Source organism: Cherax quadricarinatus, chromosome 25 (genome assembly GCF_038502225.1).
Source record: "Cherax quadricarinatus isolate ZL_2023a chromosome 25, ASM3850222v1, whole genome shotgun sequence".
Taxonomy (NCBI): Eukaryota; Metazoa; Arthropoda; class Malacostraca; order Decapoda; family Parastacidae; genus Cherax; species Cherax quadricarinatus.
In genome coordinates this window covers 29248555-29272196 of record NC_091316.1, presented here as the reverse complement: position 1 = coordinate 29272196, position 23642 = coordinate 29248555, and the positions used below count along the sequence as shown (strand labels likewise).

The 23642-nt window shown below is 40.1% G+C and overlaps 1 protein-coding gene across 2 annotated transcripts in view; it reads left to right on the top strand.

Moving 5' to 3' along the window:
- Positions 1–21416, top strand: part of LOC128689936 (juvenile hormone esterase) — a 151405-nt gene extending 129989 nt beyond the window's left edge. For both annotated transcript variants that reach the window (XM_070088681.1, XM_070088679.1), the window contains 3 exons: positions 10540–10687; positions 10980–11094; positions 20990–21416. In XM_070088681.1, coding sequence (XP_069944782.1) covers positions 10540–10687; positions 10980–11094; positions 20990–21112 — 386 coding nt within the window. In that variant the 3' untranslated portion in view covers positions 21113–21416. The remainder of the gene's footprint in view (positions 1–10539; positions 10688–10979; positions 11095–20989) is intronic.
- The last annotated feature ends 2226 nt before the right edge of the window (positions 21417–23642 follow it).

Genomic DNA, 23642 nt, shown 5'->3' with positions numbered 1-23642 from the left:
ATCAAGGGAACTGTCGTAGGACACTCTTGATTTGTTCGTGAGAAGATTGGATGGTCAAGTGACCCCATTCTACTTACTGTTTGCTCGGAGCCGGCATAGAACCCTTCGTTTTCATTAATACATATTGTTTAATTGAAGCAGGGATCGAGCCCTTTGGTTTATTTACCGTTTGAGTGGAGCAGGAACTGAACCCTCCGTTTTCTTTGAGACCCGTTTCATTTTCCCCCTGGTAGTTTAAGTTCTTGCAAGTATGGAGGAATACCAGTTTTGGATGAACGCTGGAAGTAAGTTAGGAATAACAGGGAAAAATTTAGAATCTTTCATTAGTGCTAAGATCCAGGAAAGAATTGAAAGAGAGAGAATTGAGAGAGAAGAGAGACAGTTAGAAAGGGAAAGACAGGAGAAAAAGGAGAGAGAGAGAATTGAAAGAGAAAGCAAAGAAAAACAGTTAGAAAGAGAGCGAGAAGACAAAAATGAGCGTGATAGACTTGATCGTGAGGAAAGAGCTAGAGAACGTGAGGAACAAGCTAAAATACGTGAGGAACAAGCTAAGATATGTGAGGAACAAGTTAAATTAAGAGAACTTGAGGAAAGAGCAAAGGATAGAGAACATGAGTTAATAGAGAGAGAAAAGGATCGCGAGCTCGAAAAATCTCGCCTTGAATTAGAGAATAAAAAGTTAACTTTTACACAACAACAATTAGAGGAAGGAGTAATTGAACATCATGCAGCTAGTGCACATATTCCAACACCTAATTTACCTCCCTTCACTGAGGGGGACGACATAACTTCATACATTATAAGGTTGGAAAATACTGCTACCCTCTGTGAATGGCCTACTGACACCTGGGCTACCAGGTTAGGATTGTTATTTTCCGGTACAGCTTTGAATATCTATGCAACTTTGTCGCGGGATATTTTTATTTTTTTTTTTTATTATCACACTGGCCGATTCCCACCAAGGCAGGGTGGCCCGAAAAAGAAAAACTTTCACCATCATTCACTGATGGTGATATATGTAATTATAACCTACTGAAGAAGGCAATCCTTAAAGCATATAAAAAAAAAACACTAGTTCTTACAGGAAAGATTTCAGGTATGCCACCTTACAGCCTGGCCAGAACTTTCAGCAGTTACAGGTAACACTCTTTCGTTTGTTCGACTTTTGGATAGAGAGTTCAGGAACTGATCACAGTTATGAATCTCTTAAAGACTTCATGGTTGCTGACCAGTTCCTGACAGCTCTTCCCCACCAGATAAGAACATTCATCAGAGAACGTAACCTGATTAAAGCTGAGGAAGTTGCTGAGGCCGCTGACTTGTATGCTGAGGCTCACAATTCCTATAAAGACCTAAAGGGATCGAACCCTAAGGGCAAGGGTTCATCAGACCTTAAGAAATCAAAGCCTCTAGTCTAGTGGAAAGTAAAGTGACTTCTTTTATTCCTGTTTGTCATTTGTGTGGTGTTAAGGGACATAAACGTCCAGATTGTCCTAAGAAGGTCCAAAAAGTTGGAAGATGTTTTAAAGACTGTAATGACCAAGCACCCTTCTGTTCAGGAACAGTTAATGGACTTAATGTATCTACCATTTTACGAGACACTGGATGCACATGTATAGTCATTTCTGATAAGCTGTTCCCTAATCTTAAAGAAACTCATTCCTCTGCTATACTTTCAGACTACTTGGGCCATACAGACACTTTTCCTACCATCCGTTGTTACATTAGGTCGAAATGGTTCACAGGTTGGTCTGAAGCCGTACTAGCTCCCATCACTTCTTGCTCCGTACTAATAGGTAATGTAAAAGGTGCCATTCTTCCTTCTGAGGTTGACCTTTCATCACCAAAGATGGACATAAGTGTTTCAGATCCTCTTCCTGTAGAGTCAGAGAAGCCCCTCGAAAGCTCAGATGAGACAATGTCACGTGAGATTCATGTGGGATTAAAAACCAGCGATGCTACTCTCGAAAGCGAGGTTGTAGGATCACCGGTTCACTTGTTAGATGAAAGTGAAGATATCGCCTCCTGTACCATAAATGTCTTGACTAGGGCTCAGACCAAAGCCCAGGCTTCTCCTACTGTCCATCCTTTGATTTTCCCTGACTTTAAGCCTTTAGATATATCGAAGGACTCCTTTGTCAATTTACAACGTAATTGCCCTTCTCTTCAAAACTGCCATAATGCCACTAAACAAAATCAAGTTATCCAAAGGAAAAACTTTTCATATAAATTTGAATATATAAAAGGTATCTTGTACAAGTCAGTATTCAAATTAAATTCAGATGAGATAGACTATTCCATATTAGTTGTTCCAAGTCAATGCAGAGAGACGGTTCTTAAAATGGCTCATGACCTGCCAGTGGCCGGACATTTCTCTCATCGTAAAACCTTAAATAAAATTAGGGAAACCTATTTTTGGCCAAAAATGTCCTCAGATGTCACTACTTATTGTAGATCGTGAAAGTTTGCCAACTGTCATCCTCCCGAGGTACCCGGCGAGTACCTATGGTCAAAATGCCTATCTTTACGGTACCCTTTGAAAGAGTAGCTATTGACATTGTTGGTCCTTTATCTCCACTTTCATCTGGGGGACATAGATATATATTAACATTAGCTGATTATGCTTCTAGTTTCCCTGAAGCCGTACCCTTAAAGACCATAACTACTACAGAGGTGGCTGAAGCCCTTTTGTCCATCTTCTCCAGAGTGGGCATCCCTAGAGAAAGTTTGTCTGACCGTGGGACACAATTCACATCTGACTTAATGCAACATCTACACCAACTTCTGAGAGTGAAGCCTCTCTTCACCACACCCTATCATCCCAGCTGTAATGGGAGGATTGAGCGCCAACATTCGATTCTCAAGTCCATTTTAAGGAAACTTTGCTCCCTTAAACCTAAGGAGTGGCATCGTTACCTACCCTATGCTTTGTTTGCCATGAGGGAAGTTCTCAGTGACTCCCTGGGGTTTTCACCTTTTGAACTTCTCTATGGTAGACAGGCGAGAGGTCCACTGGCCATCCTTCATGACTTATGGACTAATGAGGAGGTAAATGCTGAGGTTCAGTCTTCTTACCAGTTTCTCCTTGAACTTAGATCAATGGACCAGTACAAAACCTATTTTGATTCCAAAAGTCAGAGGAGAAGTTTTAAAGTAGGGGATGAAGTCCTGGTACTTTTGCCTATCAAGTCAAATAAATTATTAGTAGCATGGAAAGGTCCATATAAAGTATTAAAAATTTGTGGGAAAGTTGACTACCTCAAAGAAGTCAAGGGAAACCTAAGCTTTATCATATCAACATCTTTAAGAAATATTACCGAAGAAATTCGGTTAACTGCCTTAATAACTCTGACTTAGTTTTTCCACACGAACTTGATAAAACAACTGAAGAATGCAAGGTGTGCGTAATTGACACCTCTGACTTAGACTATGATGAAGAACTACATGACTTGGTGACTCTTGACCACTCGGGCGCAACCAACATTAATATTAATGAATCTTTGGATGACCATAAGAGACATGAACTACTTCAATGTGTGAGTAACTTTTCAGACGTCTTTACTGATATTCCAAGTGTTACCTCCACGGTAGTCCATAAGACTGTCTTAGTGACGGACAATCCTATCAAACGAAAATTATACCCAGTTCCAGTTCACCTTAGGGATGCATTTGACAGAGAGGTAGACAAATTATTAAAACTAAAGATCACTGAACCTTCAGTATCTGCATATTGCTCACCAGTAGTCATGGTTAAGAAGGAGGATAATTCATATAGACTTGCTATTGACTTCAGAAGCCTTAATGCTCTAACTCGGTGGGATGCTGAGCCTATGCCCTTAATAGATAGCGATCTACACAAATTTTATGACGCTTCCTTCTTTTCAGAGATTGATATTGCGCAGGCATATCATCAAGTAATGTTAGATCCTTCTTCTAAGCAGTACACCGCTTTTCCTACACACCAAGGACTGATGCAATATAGAACTATGCCCTTCGGTTTGGTAACTGCCTGTACTACCTACGTTAGACTGATGAGAAAGGTCTTGGGTAATATGCCAAATGTTTCAGTTTATTTTGATAACATTTACGTAATGACATCCGTGTGAGGTGAACGTATCCAAACATTAACATCAGTTTTGCGTAGGTTAGGCTCACATGGTCTCACTGCCAAGACAAAGAAATGCTTCCTTGGGTATAACAAGATTAGATATCTTGGACTGATACTTTCTAATAACTCTCTGCAGCCTCTCCCCAGTAAGATCAAAGCTTTATTAGAATTTAAATTCCCCAAAACCAAGAAGCTCATGTGTAGCTTTCTTGGTTCTGTAAATTTTTATGCATGGTTTATCCCGAACCTTACTGATCTTACAGGCATCTTATCCGACTTCCTTAAAAAGTCTGTGAAGGAACCTCTTGAACTTTCTGACGTAGCTCGGGAAAAGTTTAATGAGATTAAAAGTATCTTTTCGAAAGACCCTATACTTAAGATTCCAGATATTAATAAAACATTTTGTTTAAGAACTGATGCCTCCAATACTGGCTTAGGTGCAGTGTTACTACAATACCATGATGGTACTCCCTTCCCTGTATGCTTCCTAAGCTGGAAACTCCTTCCCGCAGAAACGAGATACTCCACCATAGAAAAGGAATGTTTGGCCCTTGTGTGGGGTATCTCCAAACTTAAATTTTATTTGCTGGGAAAAGAATTCATTTCAGAAACGGACCACAAACCTTTGATATACCTAAAAACTTTTAAGGGAACCAACAGTCGCCTCTTGAGGTGGACATTGGCAATCCAGGCTATTAAGTTCCATATTGTGTATATCAATGGTTCATGCAATTATTTCTCTGACTGGTTAAGTTGTGACAGTCAGTAGTAGATTTGTTGCCTTACGCGACTTCCACATGTTAGAACTTTTTCCTCGCCTATTCTTCTTATACTCCTTGACTATAAGTCTTGGTATGGGGGAGTGTGAGGGAAAAGTTCAATAGATAGGAGTAGCAAGGGAGTGTATAGTAACAATAGTTTCATTGCCGGCTTCTTGTTAAGGTAGGGTAAGTCCCACTCTCGCTATTCCCTCCCCCCTTTTTCCCCCTCCCCGAAAGTGATAGTTTGATTGCCAGCTGCTTGTTAAGGTAGGGTCAGTCTAGCTCCCGCTATCCCTTCCCCTCCCTCTTCCTTCCCCCCGAAAGGTGATGTGTGGGGCTCCGGTCAAACAGTAAATCACTCGACTCGCAGCTCCCAACACTACTCTTGAAAGGACAGAGAGGGTCACCTGCTAATCAACGAGTAGAATTGAAGCAGACATACTAACGTTCTGAGACGTCCCAAATTTATGATCCACTTACCTGTTTGTGTATGCAAGTAGCAGGATATAACCCCTCATCATAGCAGTGGAAAAAAAAACCTGCTTTCCTGTCATCTGGACGCATTATTGACGGCTGAAAATCTGTGAAGAACGAGCCGGTGGGTTATCATCAACACCTGCGACCTCCCCCCCCTTCATCAGCAACTGCTACGATTTCAACAACACGCAGTGTCACCAACAACAGACACCCAAGTTTTATATATATATATTAGCATTGAATTCAGTTATCATTTATATTTTTCATTTTTCATTTTCTTTAATGTAGGATTAATATTTCATATTTAAGTGTTTTATATTTTATATTTTCTATATAATAAAGTGTTTATGTTTGTCTGTTATTATTTCTTTTTCTATTCATTAATTTTCCTGTGGAGGAGCCAGCCTTGGTAATACTGTCTGAAGTTGTTACAGGGCTGAGTAAGCCTTCACAAGGTACCTGGACCATGCGTTGGGGTGCTGAACGATTTTACTAACCGACTTTACTACTGCTCTTTTTAGTCTGAGTCAGAAATCTGAATTTTCATATCCCTTCTTTTCCTGTTGATTTCATGTAACAGGATATAAGTACATAATGACATTTGTTAAATCTATATAGATCACCTAGTTGGGACAGGAATGATCTTCATGTTATAACTCGACATTAACTTAGGTTGTATAGTTCATGCTGTTCCATTAAGACGGCATCTCAGCATTATTTCACAGACATTTATGATGTTAGTGCTACTAGTCCCTTCCCCTTGTCTCTCCCGAGATGAATTTACGAAGGTGTAGTATTCCTGTTCACTTCCCATACTGAAAGTACTCCCTCAGCTCAAACTCTGTTGAAGAGCCAGTGCAGTTTCATCATCCACAGCGACAGGAGTTGTGCCAAAGAAGTGATTGCTGTGCATTTACTATAAATTCAGCATTGTAACACCCATAATGGTAGCTGGTGATACCAAAAAGTGCCGACAGTATTCACAAACATATTTACTGTTTGGATTCATAACTCTGTTTAGCAATGAAACAATGCCTAAGAGCCAATTATGTGAAAATACTTTCGGTATTGATGCCATGAAACCTTCGAAGATGTGAGCATCTTGAAAGGGTTCATTATGATAAGAAAAATGAAGACCTTGATTATTTAAGGTACCGACACAAAAAAAATCAATCAAATTTAAAGGAGGACTGAGGGCATCATGCAGTATCTCCCTCACCACGGCAAAACAATGAAAATCGCATCCAACTGGTGAGATTATAATTCCAGGAATTACAGAGGTGACTGAAACTGTTACGAAGAAAGACTCTCAGCCTATCCTAAAATTAGTCATCATTATCTGTCGTTGATAAGATGGTAGATGGTTTTCAAAAAAGCTCTTGCAGCTGACCTTCAGAACTCCAACTCGAAGAAACAACTTTCGGCAACTCAAATGTTCTCAAAGCCTATGTGAGGTATTACAGTAGAAATCAAAAGTGCATTGTTGATGAAGGTTTGTTTGCCAAGACAATTTTTCAATGTTTACAAGAGTATTTGAAGAAACACTATATCCACTCAGCAATATTACTGCAATGGCTACTGATGGTGCACCAGCAGAAGTTGGCTGCTACAGACGATTTGACACTTTACTGTGGAAAATATTATTTTCTCAGTCTCTTCGTTGTAATGTTCATTGAACTGCTTATTGATAGGATTAACGTTGTGTTAAAAGAATAATTACTTATTATATCCCTTAATTTTAAGCTATTTTTAGGTGATGACTCCATGTATATTTTAGGATAATTTAATTTCATTCATCATCTCATTTCATATCAACATGCACATCGCGTTCCTAAACGCTTGTTTTGTCATACTTTGTCTGAAGAAGAGCTTTTCATGGCCTTTCATTGATCAATTGTTCATTGATATTATCTATCGCATATATCAGCGATGGGTAGTATCGGCTGAGTAGTCTGATGAACATCAAAATGGTATACAATACCGACAGGTTGTTAGGTAAGACACATTTGCAACAGTTAGACAACTTTATTCCGATTGGTGCAGGCCCGTTCCCCTGCCTGTGGGTTCGCTAGATAGTAGATAGGGACAGTGGGAAACTCGTTAATCCATTCATGCGCGTCACTAATTAGATGACGAGGCATTTGGCTACCTTAAGAGAGTCATAGTTACTCCTCGGGAGTAACTATGACTCTCTTAAGGTAGCCAAATTGCCTCGTCATCTAATTAGTGACGCGCATGAATGGATTAACGAGTTTCCCACTGTCCCTATCTACTATCTAGCGAACCCACAGGCAGAGGAACGGGCCTGCACCAATGAGTAGTCTGATGTTCAGTAACGTTTATTTTTTTTATTAACACATTGTCCATCTCCCACCAAGGCAGGGTGGCCCGAAAAATAAAAACTTTCATCATCATTCACTCCATCACTGTCTTGCCAGAGGCACGCTTACACTACAGTTATAAAACTGCAACATTAACACCCCTCCTTCAAAGTGCAGACACTGTACTTTCCATCTCCTGGGCTCAAGTCCGGCCTGCAGGTTTCCCTGAATCCCTTCATGAATGTTACACTGCTCACACTCCAACAGCAAATCAAGTGCTAAAAACCATTTGCCTCCATTCGTTCCTATTTAACAGGCTCATGCCTGCCTGCTGGAAGTCCAAGCCCCATTCACAAAAAACCTCCTTTATCCCTCCCTCGAACCTTTCCTAGGCCGACCCCTACCCCGCCTTCCCTCCACAACAGATTTATACACTCTCGAAGTCATTTTTTTTGTTCCATTCTCACTACATGTCCGAACCACCTCAACAACCCCTCCTCAGCCCTCTGGATAATAGGTAGGGTAATCTCGCATCTCCCAATTTCCAAATTAATAATTCTCTGCATTATATTCACACTACACATTGCCCTCAGACACAACATCTCCACTGCTTCCAGCCTTATTCCTGTTGCAACATTCACCACCCATGCTTCATACCCATATAAGAACTTTGGTACAACTATACTCTCATTCATTTCCCTCTTTGCTTTCATGGACAAAGTTCCTTGTCTCCAGAGACTCCTAAGTGCACCATTTACCTTTTTCCCCTCATTAATTCTATGATTCACCTCATCTTTCATCTGCTGACACGTCCACGCCTTAATATCCGAAGACATTCACCTCTCCCATACTCTCTCCCTCCAACCTGATGTCCAGTATTTTGTTACCTATTTTTTTTTTTTGTTATCCTCATCAAACTTACTTTTTCCTATATGTACTTTTAACTTTCTTCTTTTATATACCCTACCAAACTCATTCACCAACCTCTGCAACTTCTCTTCAGAATTTCCCAAAAGCACAGTGTTATCAGCAAAGAGCAACTGTGACAACTCCCACTTTGTGTTAGATTCTTTATCTTTTAACCCGACACCTCCTGCCAACACTCGGACATTCACTTCTCTTACAAGCCCATCTATAAATTCATTGAACAACCATGGTGACATCACACGTCCCTGTCTAAGGCCTGCTGTTACTGGGAAATAATCTCCACCCTCTCCTGCATACTCTAACCTGAGCTTCAGAATCCTACCTACCTCCTATTCCATACATCTGCAACATCTGCCACATTACCCCCTATCCACCCTGTCATTTGCCTTTTCCAAATCCATAACTGCTACAAAAACCTTTTTACCCTTATCTACATACTGTTCGCCTATATTTTTCACTGTAAACCTTTGGTCTACACACCCCCTACCTTCCCTAAAATCTCCTTGTTCATCTGCTATCATATTCTCCGTCTTACTCTTCCTTCAATAATTAGTCTACCATGCACTTTACCAGGTATACTCAACAGTTTTATTCCCCTATAATTTTTACACTCTCTTTTGTTCCCTTTGTCTGTATACAGAGGAACTATGCATGCTCTCTGCCAACCCCTAGGTACCTTACCCTCTATACACACATTTATTAAATACTAGCACCAACCACTCCAAAACTACATCCCACCTGCTTTTACATTTCTATCTTTATCTAATCAATCCCAGATACCTTACCCCCTTTCATTCTACTCACTGACTCACAAATTTCCCCCATACTCAAAACTGGCTCTTCTTCACTCCTTCAAGATGTTATTCCTCCTTGACCTATACACGAAATCACAGCTTTCCTATCTTCATCATTATTTATCAATTCCTCAAAATATTCCCTCTATCTTCCCGATACCTCTAACTCTACATTTAATAACTCTCCTCTCCTATTTTTAACTATCAAATCCAGTTGTTCCATAGGCTTCCTCAACTTATTAATCTCACTCCAAAACTTTTTCTTATTTCCAACAAAATTTGTTGATAACTTCTCGCCCACTTTCTCATTTGCTCTCTTTGTACATTGCTTCACTACTCTCTTAACCTCTCTTTATCTCCATATACTCCTCCCTCCTTGTGACGTTTAATAGTAACATATAACGAGTCCACTTAGCAAACAATATAGAAAGTTTTGCTTGTTTCACATAAACACTGTGATCAAATTAGAAAAACAAGTCAATAAAAAAATTGAAAAAATAACCACATTGCAAAAGAAACTATAGCCAAGCTTAGGCGAGGAGGGAAAAGTATACCCTGGGTAGAAGTTGGCAGTTTATTTAATAAACACTTAGGATTAAGTGAGAGCAAACCTCGACAGGTTCTTTTTATTTATGACTCAGAGCTTATCAAGATAGTTAAACATAAATGTTGTCAGTGAACTGTAAACACTATAGAGCAGGAATAAGGAATTAGATCCTTTGGACAGTCAGGTACCTGACTAAGCTTATTAAGTCTAGAAAAGCCATGTGATGGTAAGGCAGATAATAACCACATGTTTTGAGTTGTAAAGAGAAACAACTGTATTACTTACACACATGTGAAAATCATAAATATTAATTAACTGTTTAAAAATATAACGGATAATTCCAAAGTGAAAAGTCATTACTTTTTAATTTCTTATTTGTAATATCCTGTGCACACTTTTTCTCTGTGCTTAATATGGAGTGTTAATTCAAATATTTCATATGTTAAATCATTAAACAAAAGCCATGCTTCATGAGACTACTCCAGAAGCTCCTTCGAAAGCTTCTAAAGGGAGAGTCTTAATCGGCAAGTGTAATTCCTCCAGGACCACTATGGTTAAAAATAGTTCGTCAATTAACTTTTCTATTCTCACCTCTTACCCGCAGGGGTGCCACATGAAGATGAGTTGCTGTACCTGTTCCAAGCGGAAGAATTGCTCGGTCCTTCAAAGTATCTACAGCAGCTTAGAACACCAGAGGACCTAGAAATGAGAGATATTATGTCCAAACTCTGGACTAACTTCGCCACTACAGGGTAATGAGACGGGTTCTCACAAATTTTTAAAAAGGAGAAGGGAAGAACGATGCTTTGTTTCTATGAGGCAGTGGTGGCTGGGCTCTGAACGACATGAGATTAAAGGGATAATAAACTGTGATGGAAGAAAATGCATGAAACATGGAATTACAATTACATTTACAAGCACAGATTTGTCATTAAGAAATGTCTTATAGCATTCTGTCAACTTTCTGTCTTAGTTTTTTCTTCGAATATGATAATTATCATTATCCATTAGCAGTAGTTGCGTCTCAGAGTTTTTTTCCTACAGAAACCCAACTCCTGACGACTCTCTCGGGTTCACCTGGGAGCCGAGCACCGAAGACAACCTCCACTACCTGGCTCTCAACCTCAAACCTACCATGGAGGCAGATCGACGGCAAGAGGTCAGTCCAGCATTTTCATGCATGTAAATTATAGCCTGGAGATACAATTAAATTAATATCTTGTAAACACACACACACACACACACACACACACACACACACACACACACACACACACACACACACACACACACACACACACACACACACACACAAACACACACACACACATACAGACACACACACACACACACACACACACAAACACAGACACAGACACACACTCACACACACAGACACAGACACACACACACACACACACACACACACACACACACACACACACACACACACACACACACACACGGTATATAACGAGGTGTCAGAATGGGCGCCTGTGACGAGCGGGGTTCCACAGGGGTCAGTCCTAGGACCGGTGCTGTTTCTGGTATTTATGAACGGCATGACGGGAGGAATAGGCTCATAACCATCCCTGTTTGCAGATGGTGTGAAGTTATTGAGAAGAATTCAATCGGATGAGGACCAGGCAGAACTACAAAGGGATCAGAACGGGCTACACACCTGCTCCAGAAACTGGCTCCTGCAGTTCAATTCCACCATGTGCAAAGTCATGAAGATTTCGGAAGAGCAAAGAAGACCGCAGACGAAGTAGAGTCTAAGTGGGTATAGCCTACAAACCTCACTCAAGGAAAATGATCTTAGGGTGAGTATAACATCGGGCACTTCTCCTTAGGCGCACATGACCCAAATAACTGCTGCAGCAAATGGGCGCCTAGCAAACCTAAGAATAGCAATCCGATATCTCAATAAGGAATCGTTCAGGACCCTGTACACCGTGTACGTCAGGCCCATATTGGAGTATGCAGCACCAGTTTGGAACTCACACCTTGCCAAGCATGTAAGGAAATTAGAGAAAGTGCAAAGGTTTGCGACAGTTAAGAGGCATGTCCTACGAGGAGAGGTTAAGGGAAATCGACCTGACGACACTGGAGGATAGGAGAGATAAGGGGGATATGATAACGACATACAAAATACAGAGGTGAATCGACAAGGTGGACAGAAACAGAATGTTCCAGAGATAGGAAACAGCAACAAGGGGTCACAGTTGGAAGATAAAGAATCAGATGAATCAGAGGGATGTAAGGAAGTATTTCTTCACAGAGTTGTCAGGAAGTGGAATAGTCTGGAAAGTGATAAAGTGGAGTTAGGATCTATACATAGCGTTAAGAAAAGGTATGATAAAGCTCATGGAGCAGGAAGAGTGACCTGGTAGCAACCAGTGAAGAGGCGAGGCCAGGAGCTGTGACTCGACCTATGCAACTACAACTAGGTGAGTACAGAACACATAAAAAAGACACACACACACACACACACACACACACACACACACACACACACACACACACACACATACACGCTCACACACACACACATACATGCACACACACACATGTACATGCACACACACACACATACATGCACACACACACATACATGAACACACACACACACATACATGCACACACACGCGCGAAAGAGAGTAAGAGGGAAAGTTAGTGAAATGATGTAACACGTGATCAGGAAGTCCAGGGAGGCATAGCAGAATTTCGTACCAAGGCGCAAGAAAAACAATAGGAAGACCAGGGTGAGCCCATGGTTTACCTGGAGGTATGAAGAGGCTTGACAAAGCTCCTAGAGAGCGAAACGTTGCCACATTATAGTATCACGTTAACTGCATTTGTGTACTTTTACTTAGCATATTATCGGCATTTCTACCAATATTAATACACAGATATATTCAGCGTTCTCTCCTGCATCTATTTCTAAACCTGATCCCATCCATCATCAGATATTATGTTTTTGTCTATGTGCTTTTCGCTCTATTCCTATTGAAAGCCTATATGCAGAGGGGAATATTCCATCCTTAATCGATCTCCGTGATTCTCACTGCCTCTATTATTTTGTCCGCTCTCGTGACCTTCACGATCCTTTTACATACTGAAAAGTAAATGATGTTAGTAGAGGTCCATTGTTTGTTCACCATCCCTTTTTTCTCCGTCTTTTTTCCTTTCGTCTTCATTCGCTCTTGACCTCTCTTCAGTTGCTCCTTTTCATGTTTATCTAGCATCTAACTTTTCTCTCATCCCCAGGAGGTTCCGACAGTTTATGTCTGTTCTTCCACACTGCTTCAGTTGCTTCTCGCTCCCTTTTTTCTCAACTTCTTCTGGTATCATTCTCATGCCACTGAAGTGTACATTAATGGTTCTAAACCCTCTTGACATCGTCGGGTTTGCAGTAGTGTTCCAGTACAGAGTTGTGCGAGAGCATTTGTTAGACTCGTCCACCATTTTACTGCTGAACTTCATGCAATTCTTATTGCAGTTATTCGTATTGCGTCTATGTCTATCTGTGCGTTTGTAGAAGTCTCAAACTCCTTTTGTGTTTTGCAAGGTATTACAAAATTTGATTCGCATCATCCCCTAGCTCATCGTATACAGCTTTGGTTGTGCCGCATTTCTAGCAAAAACAAAGAAATAATTTTCTGCTGGGTCTCTGGTCATGTTGATGTGCAAGGCAACGAGTAGGCAGACTCTTCTGCGAGGTCAGAGGTATTATATTGGATCATCCTGTTTTGCAAAGAGCACGGAGAATTTGCCTTCGACGTCGTCACCCTTACTTTATCATTCCTCCTTGCTGACGGCCCTTCCTTTGACTGACTTCCTATACGATTTTCTGACAGCAACTGATTTATTACAGACTTTGAAAATACTTCTTTTAGCACTCTTCACAGCCCCTCTCTAACTCTATATATGTTATCCTTTCCATCCCTGGCTACTCTCTGCTCCAGCAACACCCCACTGTCCTGCTGAGCTGTATGACCCTAATGGGTTTAGCACTTCTTTTTATAATAATAATAATAATAATAATAATAATAATAATAATAATAATAATAATAATAATATAAGGAGTGCTTCATGCTTTGGCATAGAATTCACCAATAATAATAATAATAATAATAATAATAATAATAATAATAATAATAATAATAATAATAATAATAATAATATAAGGAGTGCTTCATGCGTTGGCATAGAATTCATCAATGTTGAACAAATTCTGGCAAGTTCTTCGTCGAGGCACCAAATCCTAATAACAACATCAATTAGCTTATTCACAGTTAAACAGTCCTGTTTCGCGATCCTGCAGTTGGTTATTGCCCAAAGATTCTCAGTTGGGTTGAGGTCAGGAGATTTTCCAGGCCAGTTTAGCATTTTTCTGGAAGTGTGGCATGGAGCAAAATCTTGCTGGAAAATGCCTTCTCCGTCAAGCATGCCTATCCACAATGGGAGGCAAATGAGGTGCCAGGATTGCCTTGTATTTGTCACTGCTCATCCTTACCTTCAGAATAACAGGCCGTTCAGGGCTTTTATCATGAAAACTACCCCAAGACATCTTACATGAGTGTTTTGGCGCTTGTTGAATGTGACCAATCCGAAGAGGTTCGCCGTTGCTCCGACTTACTACATTATAACCTTTCTCCATTCATCTGTCGTTCATTCCTTATTATCGATTGGCCACCGCAGCCATTTTTTCTTCATATCAGCAGTCAATAATTGTTCCTTTACAGGCTTTCCGATAGTTCTGGCAACTTCAACGAGCCTTCGTCCACCAGTTGAAGAAAATATTTATGCGAGCTGAAGCCAAATTTATCTGTAGATCTTTTCTGGTTTCCTTGGGATCTTTCACACAATTTCGTATGATAACCTTGTCTTCATGAGGTGCTATCTTGCATTTTCTTACACATCTTCCCCGATGCAGCGCCCCACAATCACGTGTCGTCAGTTCTCTTTAGAATCCGACCAACAGTTGATTTTGTGAGGCTCAAATTATCGGTAATTTGTCTGATACTCAAATCACCATGTTTTCTAAGAGCTACAATAATTGACGCTTCCTAAGTGTAACATCCATCATGAATTTCAACACTAATCATGAATTGAAAGAGAGACTGGCGATACCACATTCAAACACGGAGCACACTTGCAGGAATAGCCTAATAGAACAACAGCTGTTGTAGCACTGATGAAAGTAGCAGGGAACGCCACCGCTGGATGGTTGCTAGCTCTTCTGAAAAGAAAAGAACCCAAACTACATTAGTTAAGCCGGAGACTAAGACATATTATGTGATAATCTCATAATAATCCTGTCTCAATTAATATCCACACTACTGTACTGTGCTGGTAAAGTGGGAAACAATCAGGCTGCAGCAGGAGGAGGATGACAAAGATGATCCCATGTATCAGAAATCTTCCCTATGAGGATAGACTGAGGGCCCTGAATCTGCACTCTCTCGAAAGGCGTAGAATTAGGGGGGGATATGATCGAGGTGTATAAATGGAAAACAGGAATAAATAAAGAGGATGTAAATAGCGTGCTGAAAATTTCCAGCCAAGACAGGACTCGCAACAATGGTTTCAAGTTGGAAAAATTCAGATTCAGGAAGGATATAGGAAAGCACTGGTTTGGATGAGTGGAACAAACTCCCGAGTACAGTTATTCAGGCTAAAACGTTGTGTAGTTTTAAAAATAGGTTAGATAAATACATGAATTGGTGTGGGTGGGTGTGAGTTGGACCTGACTAGCTTATGCTGCTGGGTCTGGCGCCGTGCTCCTTCCTTGAGTGGAGGTGACCAGACTGGGTGGGTCACTGGGCTAATCCGGGGAGGGTGGTTCATTGGGTTAATCCGGGGGGGGGACATGGACCTGCTCCGCATGGGTCAGTAGGCCTGTTGCAGTGTTCCTTCTTTCTTATGTTCTTATTAGGGTTAAAACAGCAGTTATTACCGGGATACCTCAGGGATATGTTTAAAAGACAATATTCAAAATAAAGATGCCAGTAATGGCAAATCAATTGATCAACACACAAAGAGAGATAGTAGGAGTCTAAGAAATAAGAGAGATGAGCTAAGATTACTTGCAAGTGTAGGTATAACAGAGACCTGGTTCAAACTGAAAGATAGAGAAATGCCTTCTGAATGCAACATAAAGGGTTATAAACTATTCCACACTGATAGGGTCAACAGGAAGGGTGGTGGAGTGGCGATGTATGCCAGAGAAAATTTAAATTGTTGTCTTAGACATGATATAAGATTAGAAACATCGAACACAGAATCTGTGTGGCTACAGTTTCTCGAGGGACATGACAAATTAATTTTGGGTGTGATTTATAAGCCCCCCAAACCTTGATAGTGAGTGCAGTAAGCTGTTATGGGACGAAATTCATAAGGCATCTAGATATGAAAATGTTGTGATAATGGGAGATTTTAACTTTAGACAAATTGATTGGAACAATATGACAGGAAATCTTGAGTCTAGTGACTTTCTTGATACGGTTCAGGATTGCTTTATAGAACAGGTTGTGACAGAACCAACTAGAGGAAACAATCTGCTTGAATTGATTCTTGCCAACAAAGATTCACTAATTAATAATCTTGAGGTTAATGATGAGCTTGGAGAAAGTGATCACAAATCACTTAGTTTCAATAAATCATGGAATTACCCAGATAACTGCAATCAAATCTATGTCCCAGATTTTCGCTTTGCCGACTTCATTGGACTGAAAAATTACCTGCGTGGGCTAAATTGGGATGTCCTGACTATGGGTCAGGTAGGTGATCTTGGTTGCCAATATGACGTTTTTCAGAGCATAGTTTTAGCTGCCCAGACAACTTTTGTTCCGTGTAGGGTAATTAGATCTAACAAAAATGATCCCAAGCGGATGAACAATAGATTAAAACATCTCGTTGGTCAAAAGGAGAGGCATATATATATAGGCGTATCAAAAGAGGGGATGGACAGTTAAGAAATCATTATTTTCAATTAAAGAGAGAAATAAAGAAAAAACAAAAAGGGATTATGAGGCTAAGGTCGCAAGGGATTCAAAGTCTAACCCAAAAGGATTCTTTCAGGTATACAGAAGTAAGATTAGGGACAAGATTGGCCCACTTAAGAGTAACTCTGGTTAGATCACTGACAGTGATAAGGATATGTGTGAAATTCTCAATTCCTACTTCCTCTCAGTTTTCATCCAGGAAAATACTAGCAATATTCCTGAAATAATAGAATATGTAGAACAGGATAATAAACTATGTACGATAGCGGTAACTAGTGACAGGATCCTCAGACAAATAGAGAAACTAAAACCTAACAAATCCCCAGGCCCAGATGAACTGTTTGCAGTGGCGTTAAAAGAATATAAAGAGGAACTTAGCATACCTTTGGTTAATCTTTTTAACATATCACTACAAACTGGTATAGTGCCTGATAAGTGGAAAATGGTAAATGTAATACCTATTTAAAAGGCAGGTGACAGGTCCTTGGCTTCGAACTATAGACCAATAAGCCTTACCTCCATGGTGGGAAAATTTACAGAATCAATAACTGCCGAAGCAATTCGTAGCCATCTTGACAGGCAAAGATTGATTAAGGAATCTCAACACGATTTTACAAAGGGGCGTTCCTGTCTTACAAATTTCCTAATTTTTCTCACTAAGGAGTTTGAGGAGGTAGATCATGGTAATGAATATGATATTGTGAAAATGGACTTCAGTAAGGCTTTCGATAGAGTTCCACACCAGAGGCTCTTTAGGAAACTTAAGGCACACAGAATAGGAGAACTTTTTTCCTGGGTAGAGGCATGGCTGACAAATAGACAGCAGAGAGTTTGCATAAATGGGGAAAATCAGAATGGGGGCAAGTCACAAGCGGTGTTCCTCAGGGGTCAGTGTTGGGCCCATTGTTGTTCACAGCGACATAGATGCGGGAATAAATAGCGACATCAGCAAGTTTGCTGATAACACCAAAATAGGTCGTCCAATTCACTCAAATAAGAACACTAGAGCACTCCAGGATGATTCGAACAGACTGATGCAATGGTCGGAGAAGTGACAGATGCAGTTTAATATTGACAAATGCAAAGTTCTAAATGTTGGACAGTTAAATAACCATGCCACATATAAACTAAATAATGTAGATCTTAATACTACTGATTGCGAAAAGGATTTAGGAGTTCTGGTTAGCAGTAATCTAAAACCAAGACAACAGTGCATTGGTGTTCGCAATAAAGCTAACAGAATTTTTGGCTTCATATTTAGAAGTATGAACAATAGAAGTCCTCAGGTTGTTCTTCAACTCTATATATCCTTGGTTAGGCCTCATTTAGACTATGCTGCTCAGTTCTGGTCACCGTATTACAGAATGGATATAAATGCTCTGGAAAACGTACAGAGGAGGATGACAAAGATGATCCCATGTATCAGAAATCTTCCCTATGAGGATAGACTGAGGGCCCTGAATCTGCACTCTCTCGAAGCTCGTAGAATTAGGGAGGATACGATCGAGGTGTATAAATGGAAAACAGGAATAAATAAAGAGGATGTAAATAGCGTGGTGAAAATTTCCAGCCAAGACAGGACTCGCAATAATGGTTTAAAGTTGGAAACATTCAGATTCAGGAAGGATATAGGAAAGCACTGGTTTGGTAATAGAGTCATGGATGACAGGAACAAACTCCCGAGTACAGTTATTCAGGCTAAAATGTTGTGTAGTTTTAAAAATTGGTTAGATAAATACATGAGTGGGAGTGGGTAGGTGTGAGTTGGACTTGACTAGCTTGTGCTGCTGGGTCTGGTGCCGTGCTCCATCCTTGAGTGGAGGTGACCAGACTGGGTGGGTCATTTGGCTAATCCTGGGGGGGGTCATTGATCTAATCCCGGGGGGGACATGGACCAGCTCCGCATGGGTCAGTAGGCCTGTTGCAGTGTTCCTTCTTTCGTATGTTCTTATGTGGGCCACCTATCATACCGCGTCTTCTGGCGTTTTAATTTACATGCCCTCACATACGCTAACATTTATGACAGATGAGTGACTCATGTCAGGAAAAATTTAACAACTGAATGCAATGTCGTATTTGATGGCTGCAACAGTGGTACTGTCAGTCAAAATTACTGAGCACGAGCACCGCGCTACATAGAAGGTCTAAGCTAAGACTGTGTTCGACTCAAATACCTCACAGAAAGAATTTCTGCTTGTCTGAAAAAAGTTGTCACGACTGCATACTCATCACATGTCAGTGAAAAAATTTTTCTAGTACTGCATGCTGACAGAGCCACGCAGATGCTGACTTCATCATCTGCTCCTTTGATTTGTAGCCTTTATGGACTGTCTCAGATTTATTTGTAATGTTTTTGACAAAACTGCGGACAACATGAAACTATACGTACAGTATACTTAGAAAAAAAAATTAGTATATGTAGAATCCAGTAGGCAACGCATACCAAAGTCTAAGCTCGTATCATCCTTGTCCACGTTATCACTGGATAAGACACTGTTTCAGCCCTATTTGGTTTCGGAAAAAAACAAAGTATATTTCTATCCAGGATGATAGCTAGTAAAATTAAAAAAAAAACTTGAAAAGTTTAAATGAAGCCAAGCGAACCATAATGAAATCGCATTTGCTGGGAAGATGGTCAGTCTCAGGTTATAAAGTGCATCTAGAACATCTTCATCAGACAAATATCAGCATATGTACTCGAGATGTGTTTGCCCAAAGTCACTGATATTTTCTGGATTTCAGTTTAAGCGTTTCCTCCCAGTTCTGTTGCAGCAAAATATCATTCCTACTTGGCATGCTTTCGCTTGCACAGTCGTTGGACAATGATGAAGTAATGATACAGACTAAAGATGCCAAGTTTGGAATGGCATGTTGTTCCCAGTTGAGACCAGCTGAGCTGTAGACCCTTACTGGATATTATGTATCGTCAGTTGTGAGTAGAAAAACATGCACGTGCCACCACGTAGGTTTATTTTTCACATCCATGAGCTCATCATGTTTAGAACATGCACGAACACACCTCCGGAGTTTTCTTTTTTTTTTTTTTAAATGAAGGACTCAGTTTTCAATAAAGAAGCAACTTTCCCACGTTGGAATTTTGACTAAATTTTATTATCAAAGTTGCAGTCACATGAATTATGAAAACTACAGCAAGCCCCTGCAGTAACTTACACATTCAGTCCAATGCTATGTATTATGTGTTTTGCTGTGCATTGCAGAAAGTATCAGTCATGTGACTACATATGTAAATCAATATGAAATTAATAATAATATATGTATTTCATGAAAAAAAATCATTAACATTATTCCAATATGATGTAGTAACCTCAGCTGTTATTTAACTTACTAAAACTTCTTCTTCCTTACAATATTCTATGAACATGAAAACAGATGTGATTCTCGTGAATATCAAGAAAAATAGGCCGGTTTCCCCTGAATCTGCTAATTTATAATACTTTGGATTGTTTATGGGATGGTTTTATTGGATTCATATTTTACCTTGAGCACAATCTCTAAAAAAGTCAGACTTCAATATCCTAACATTAAAAATAACTTAATATGGCGAATTCAGCTTCCTTGTCAAATTTCCTTTTCTTTCTCATGCTCATACATATGGGTATAGGCACCTTTGTATTCTACTAAATGCAGGTGATACCTTAAAATATTTTATAGTATCCGGACAGCGGCCATGTTGGTAAAGTTTGAACAAAAAATACAACAACAGAATCTCTTGGGGATTTTTCACTACTGCATTCACTGAACATCCAGTTAACTACACAAAAATAATTATCTATTCCTGGACAATAGAGGTGACACGACAATGAAAAAACAATTATGAGTCATTGTCGGAACAGATAGATACAGATATGTTAGAGATAAAGAAGCTAAAACGCTGAACAACCAGCAGAACCATAATGAGCCACAATATGAAAATTATAATTATATAATTATAGTTGTATAAAAATTATAATTATATAATTAAAGTTGTATAAAATTTTTAATGATTTATTAATAATCCCTGTTACTTTTGCCGTCTGTTCGCAGGTGAGGAAGTTCTTTGCGTCTCTTCCTTTAAAGATGAACAGCATCTTGTATCCGGACAGAGTCTTGCAGGATCACACCCTCCAACAAGAGAATTCCAGACGTACAATGCGAAATGAACTCTAAAACAATAACAGATACTGTATTCACTATCACAGAATTGTTCGGATTGTGTTCATGTATTCTAAAGTTCATCTAAAAGTTCACTAAGAAACAAGGGAACATTATAGGAAGAAGTAACCCAGATGTTAACATTTCATGTGAAGAGTAAATACTCCAGCAATCCTGGCACTTAACACACTACGGCCTTCCCTTCAAACTGTGTCACTACTACATCCTTCCCTTCAAACTGTGTCACTACTACATCCTTCCCTTCAAACTATGTCACTACTACATCCTTCCCTTCAAACTGTGTCACTACTACATCCTTCCCTTCAAACTATGTCACTACTACATCCTTCCCTTCAAACTATGTCACTACTACATCCTTCCCTTCAAACTGTGTCACTACTACATCCTTCCCTTCAAACTATGTCACTACTACATCCTTCCCTTCAAACTATGTCACTACTACATCCTTCCCTTCAAACTGTGTCACTACTACATCCTTCCCTTCAAACTATGTCACTACTACATCCTTCCCTTCAAACTATGTCACTACTACATCCTTCCCTTCAAACTGTGTCACTACTACATCCTTCCCTTCAAACTATGTCACTACTACATCCTTCCCTTCAAACTGTGTCACTACTACATCCTTCCCTTCAAACTATGTCACTACTACATCCTTCCCTTCAAACTATGTCACTACTACATCCTTCCCTTCAAACTGTGTCACTACTACATCCTTCCCTTCAAACTGTGTCACTACTACATCCTTCCCTTCAAACTATGTCACTACTACATCCTTCCCTTCAAACTGTGTCACTACTACATCCTTCCCTTCAAACTATGTCACTACTACATCCTTCCCTTCAAACTATGTCACTACTACATCCTTCCCTTCAAACTGTGTCACTACTACATCCTTCCCTTCAAACTATGTCACTACTACATCCTTCCCTTCAAACTATGTCACTACTACATCCTTCCCTTCAAACTGTGTCACTACTACATCCTTCCCTTCAAACTATGTCACTACTACATCCTTCCCTTCAAACTATGTCACTACTACATCCTTCCCTTCAAACTATGTCACTACTGCATCCTTCCCTTCAAACTGTGTCACTACTACATCCTTCCCTTCAAACTATGTCACTACTACATCCTTCCCTTCAAACTATGTCACTACTACATCCTTCCCTTCAAACTGTGTCACTACTACATCCTTCCCTTCAAACTATGTCACTACTACATCCTTCCCTTCAAACTGTGTCACTACTACATCCTTCCCTTCAAACTGTGTCACTACTACATCCTTCCCTTCAAACTGTGTCACTACTACATCCTTCCCTTCAAACTGTGTCACTACTACATCCTTCCCTTCAAACTATGTCACTACTACATCCTTCCCTTCAAACTATGTCACTACTACATCCTTCCCTTCAAACTGTGTCACTACTACATCCTTCCCTTCAAACTATGTCACTACTACATCCTTCCCTTCAAACTGTGTCACTGCTACTTCCTTCCCTTCAAACTGTGTCACTACTACATCCTTCCCTTCAAACTATGTCACTACTACATCCTTCCCTTCAAACTGTGTCACTACTACATCCTTCCCTTCAAACTGTGTCACTACTACATCCTTCCCTTCAAACTATGTCACTACTACATCCTTCCCTTCAAACTATGTCACTACTACATCCTTCCCTTCAAACTGTGTCACTACTATATCCTTCCCTTCAAACTATGTCACTACTACATCCTTCCCTTCAAACTATGTCACTACTACATCCTTCCCTTCAAACTATGTCACTACTACATCCTTCCCTTCAAACTGTGTCACTACTACATCCTTCCCTTCAAACTGTGTCACTACTACATCCTTCCCTTCAAACTGTGTCACTACTACATCCTTCCCTTCAAACTATGTCACTACTACATCCTTCCCTTCAAACTGTGTCACTACTACATCCTTCCCTTCAAACTGTGTCACTACTACATCCTTCCCTTCAAACTATGTCACTACTACATCCTTCCCTTCAAACTGTGTCACTACTACATCCTTCCCTTCAAACTATGTCACTACTACATCCTTCCCTTCAAACTGTGTCACTACTACATCCTTCCCTTCAAACTGTGTCACTACTACATCCTTCCCTTCAAACTATGTCACTACTACATCCTTCCCTTCAAACTATGTCACTACTACATCCTTCCCTTCAAACTGTGTCACTACTACATCCTTCCCTTCAAACTGTGTCACTACTACATCCTTCCCTTCAAGCTGTGTCACTACTACATCCTTCCCTTCAAACTGTGTCACTACTACTACATCCTTCCCTTCAAACTGTGTCACTACTACATCCTTCCCTTCAAACTGTGTCACTACTACATCCTTCCCTTCAAACTGTGTCACTACTACTACATCCTTCCCTTCAAACTGTGTCACTACTACATCCTTCCCTTCAAACTGTGTCACTACTACATTCTTCCCTTCAAACTGTGTCACTACTACATCCATCCCTTCAAACTGTGTCACTACTACATCCTT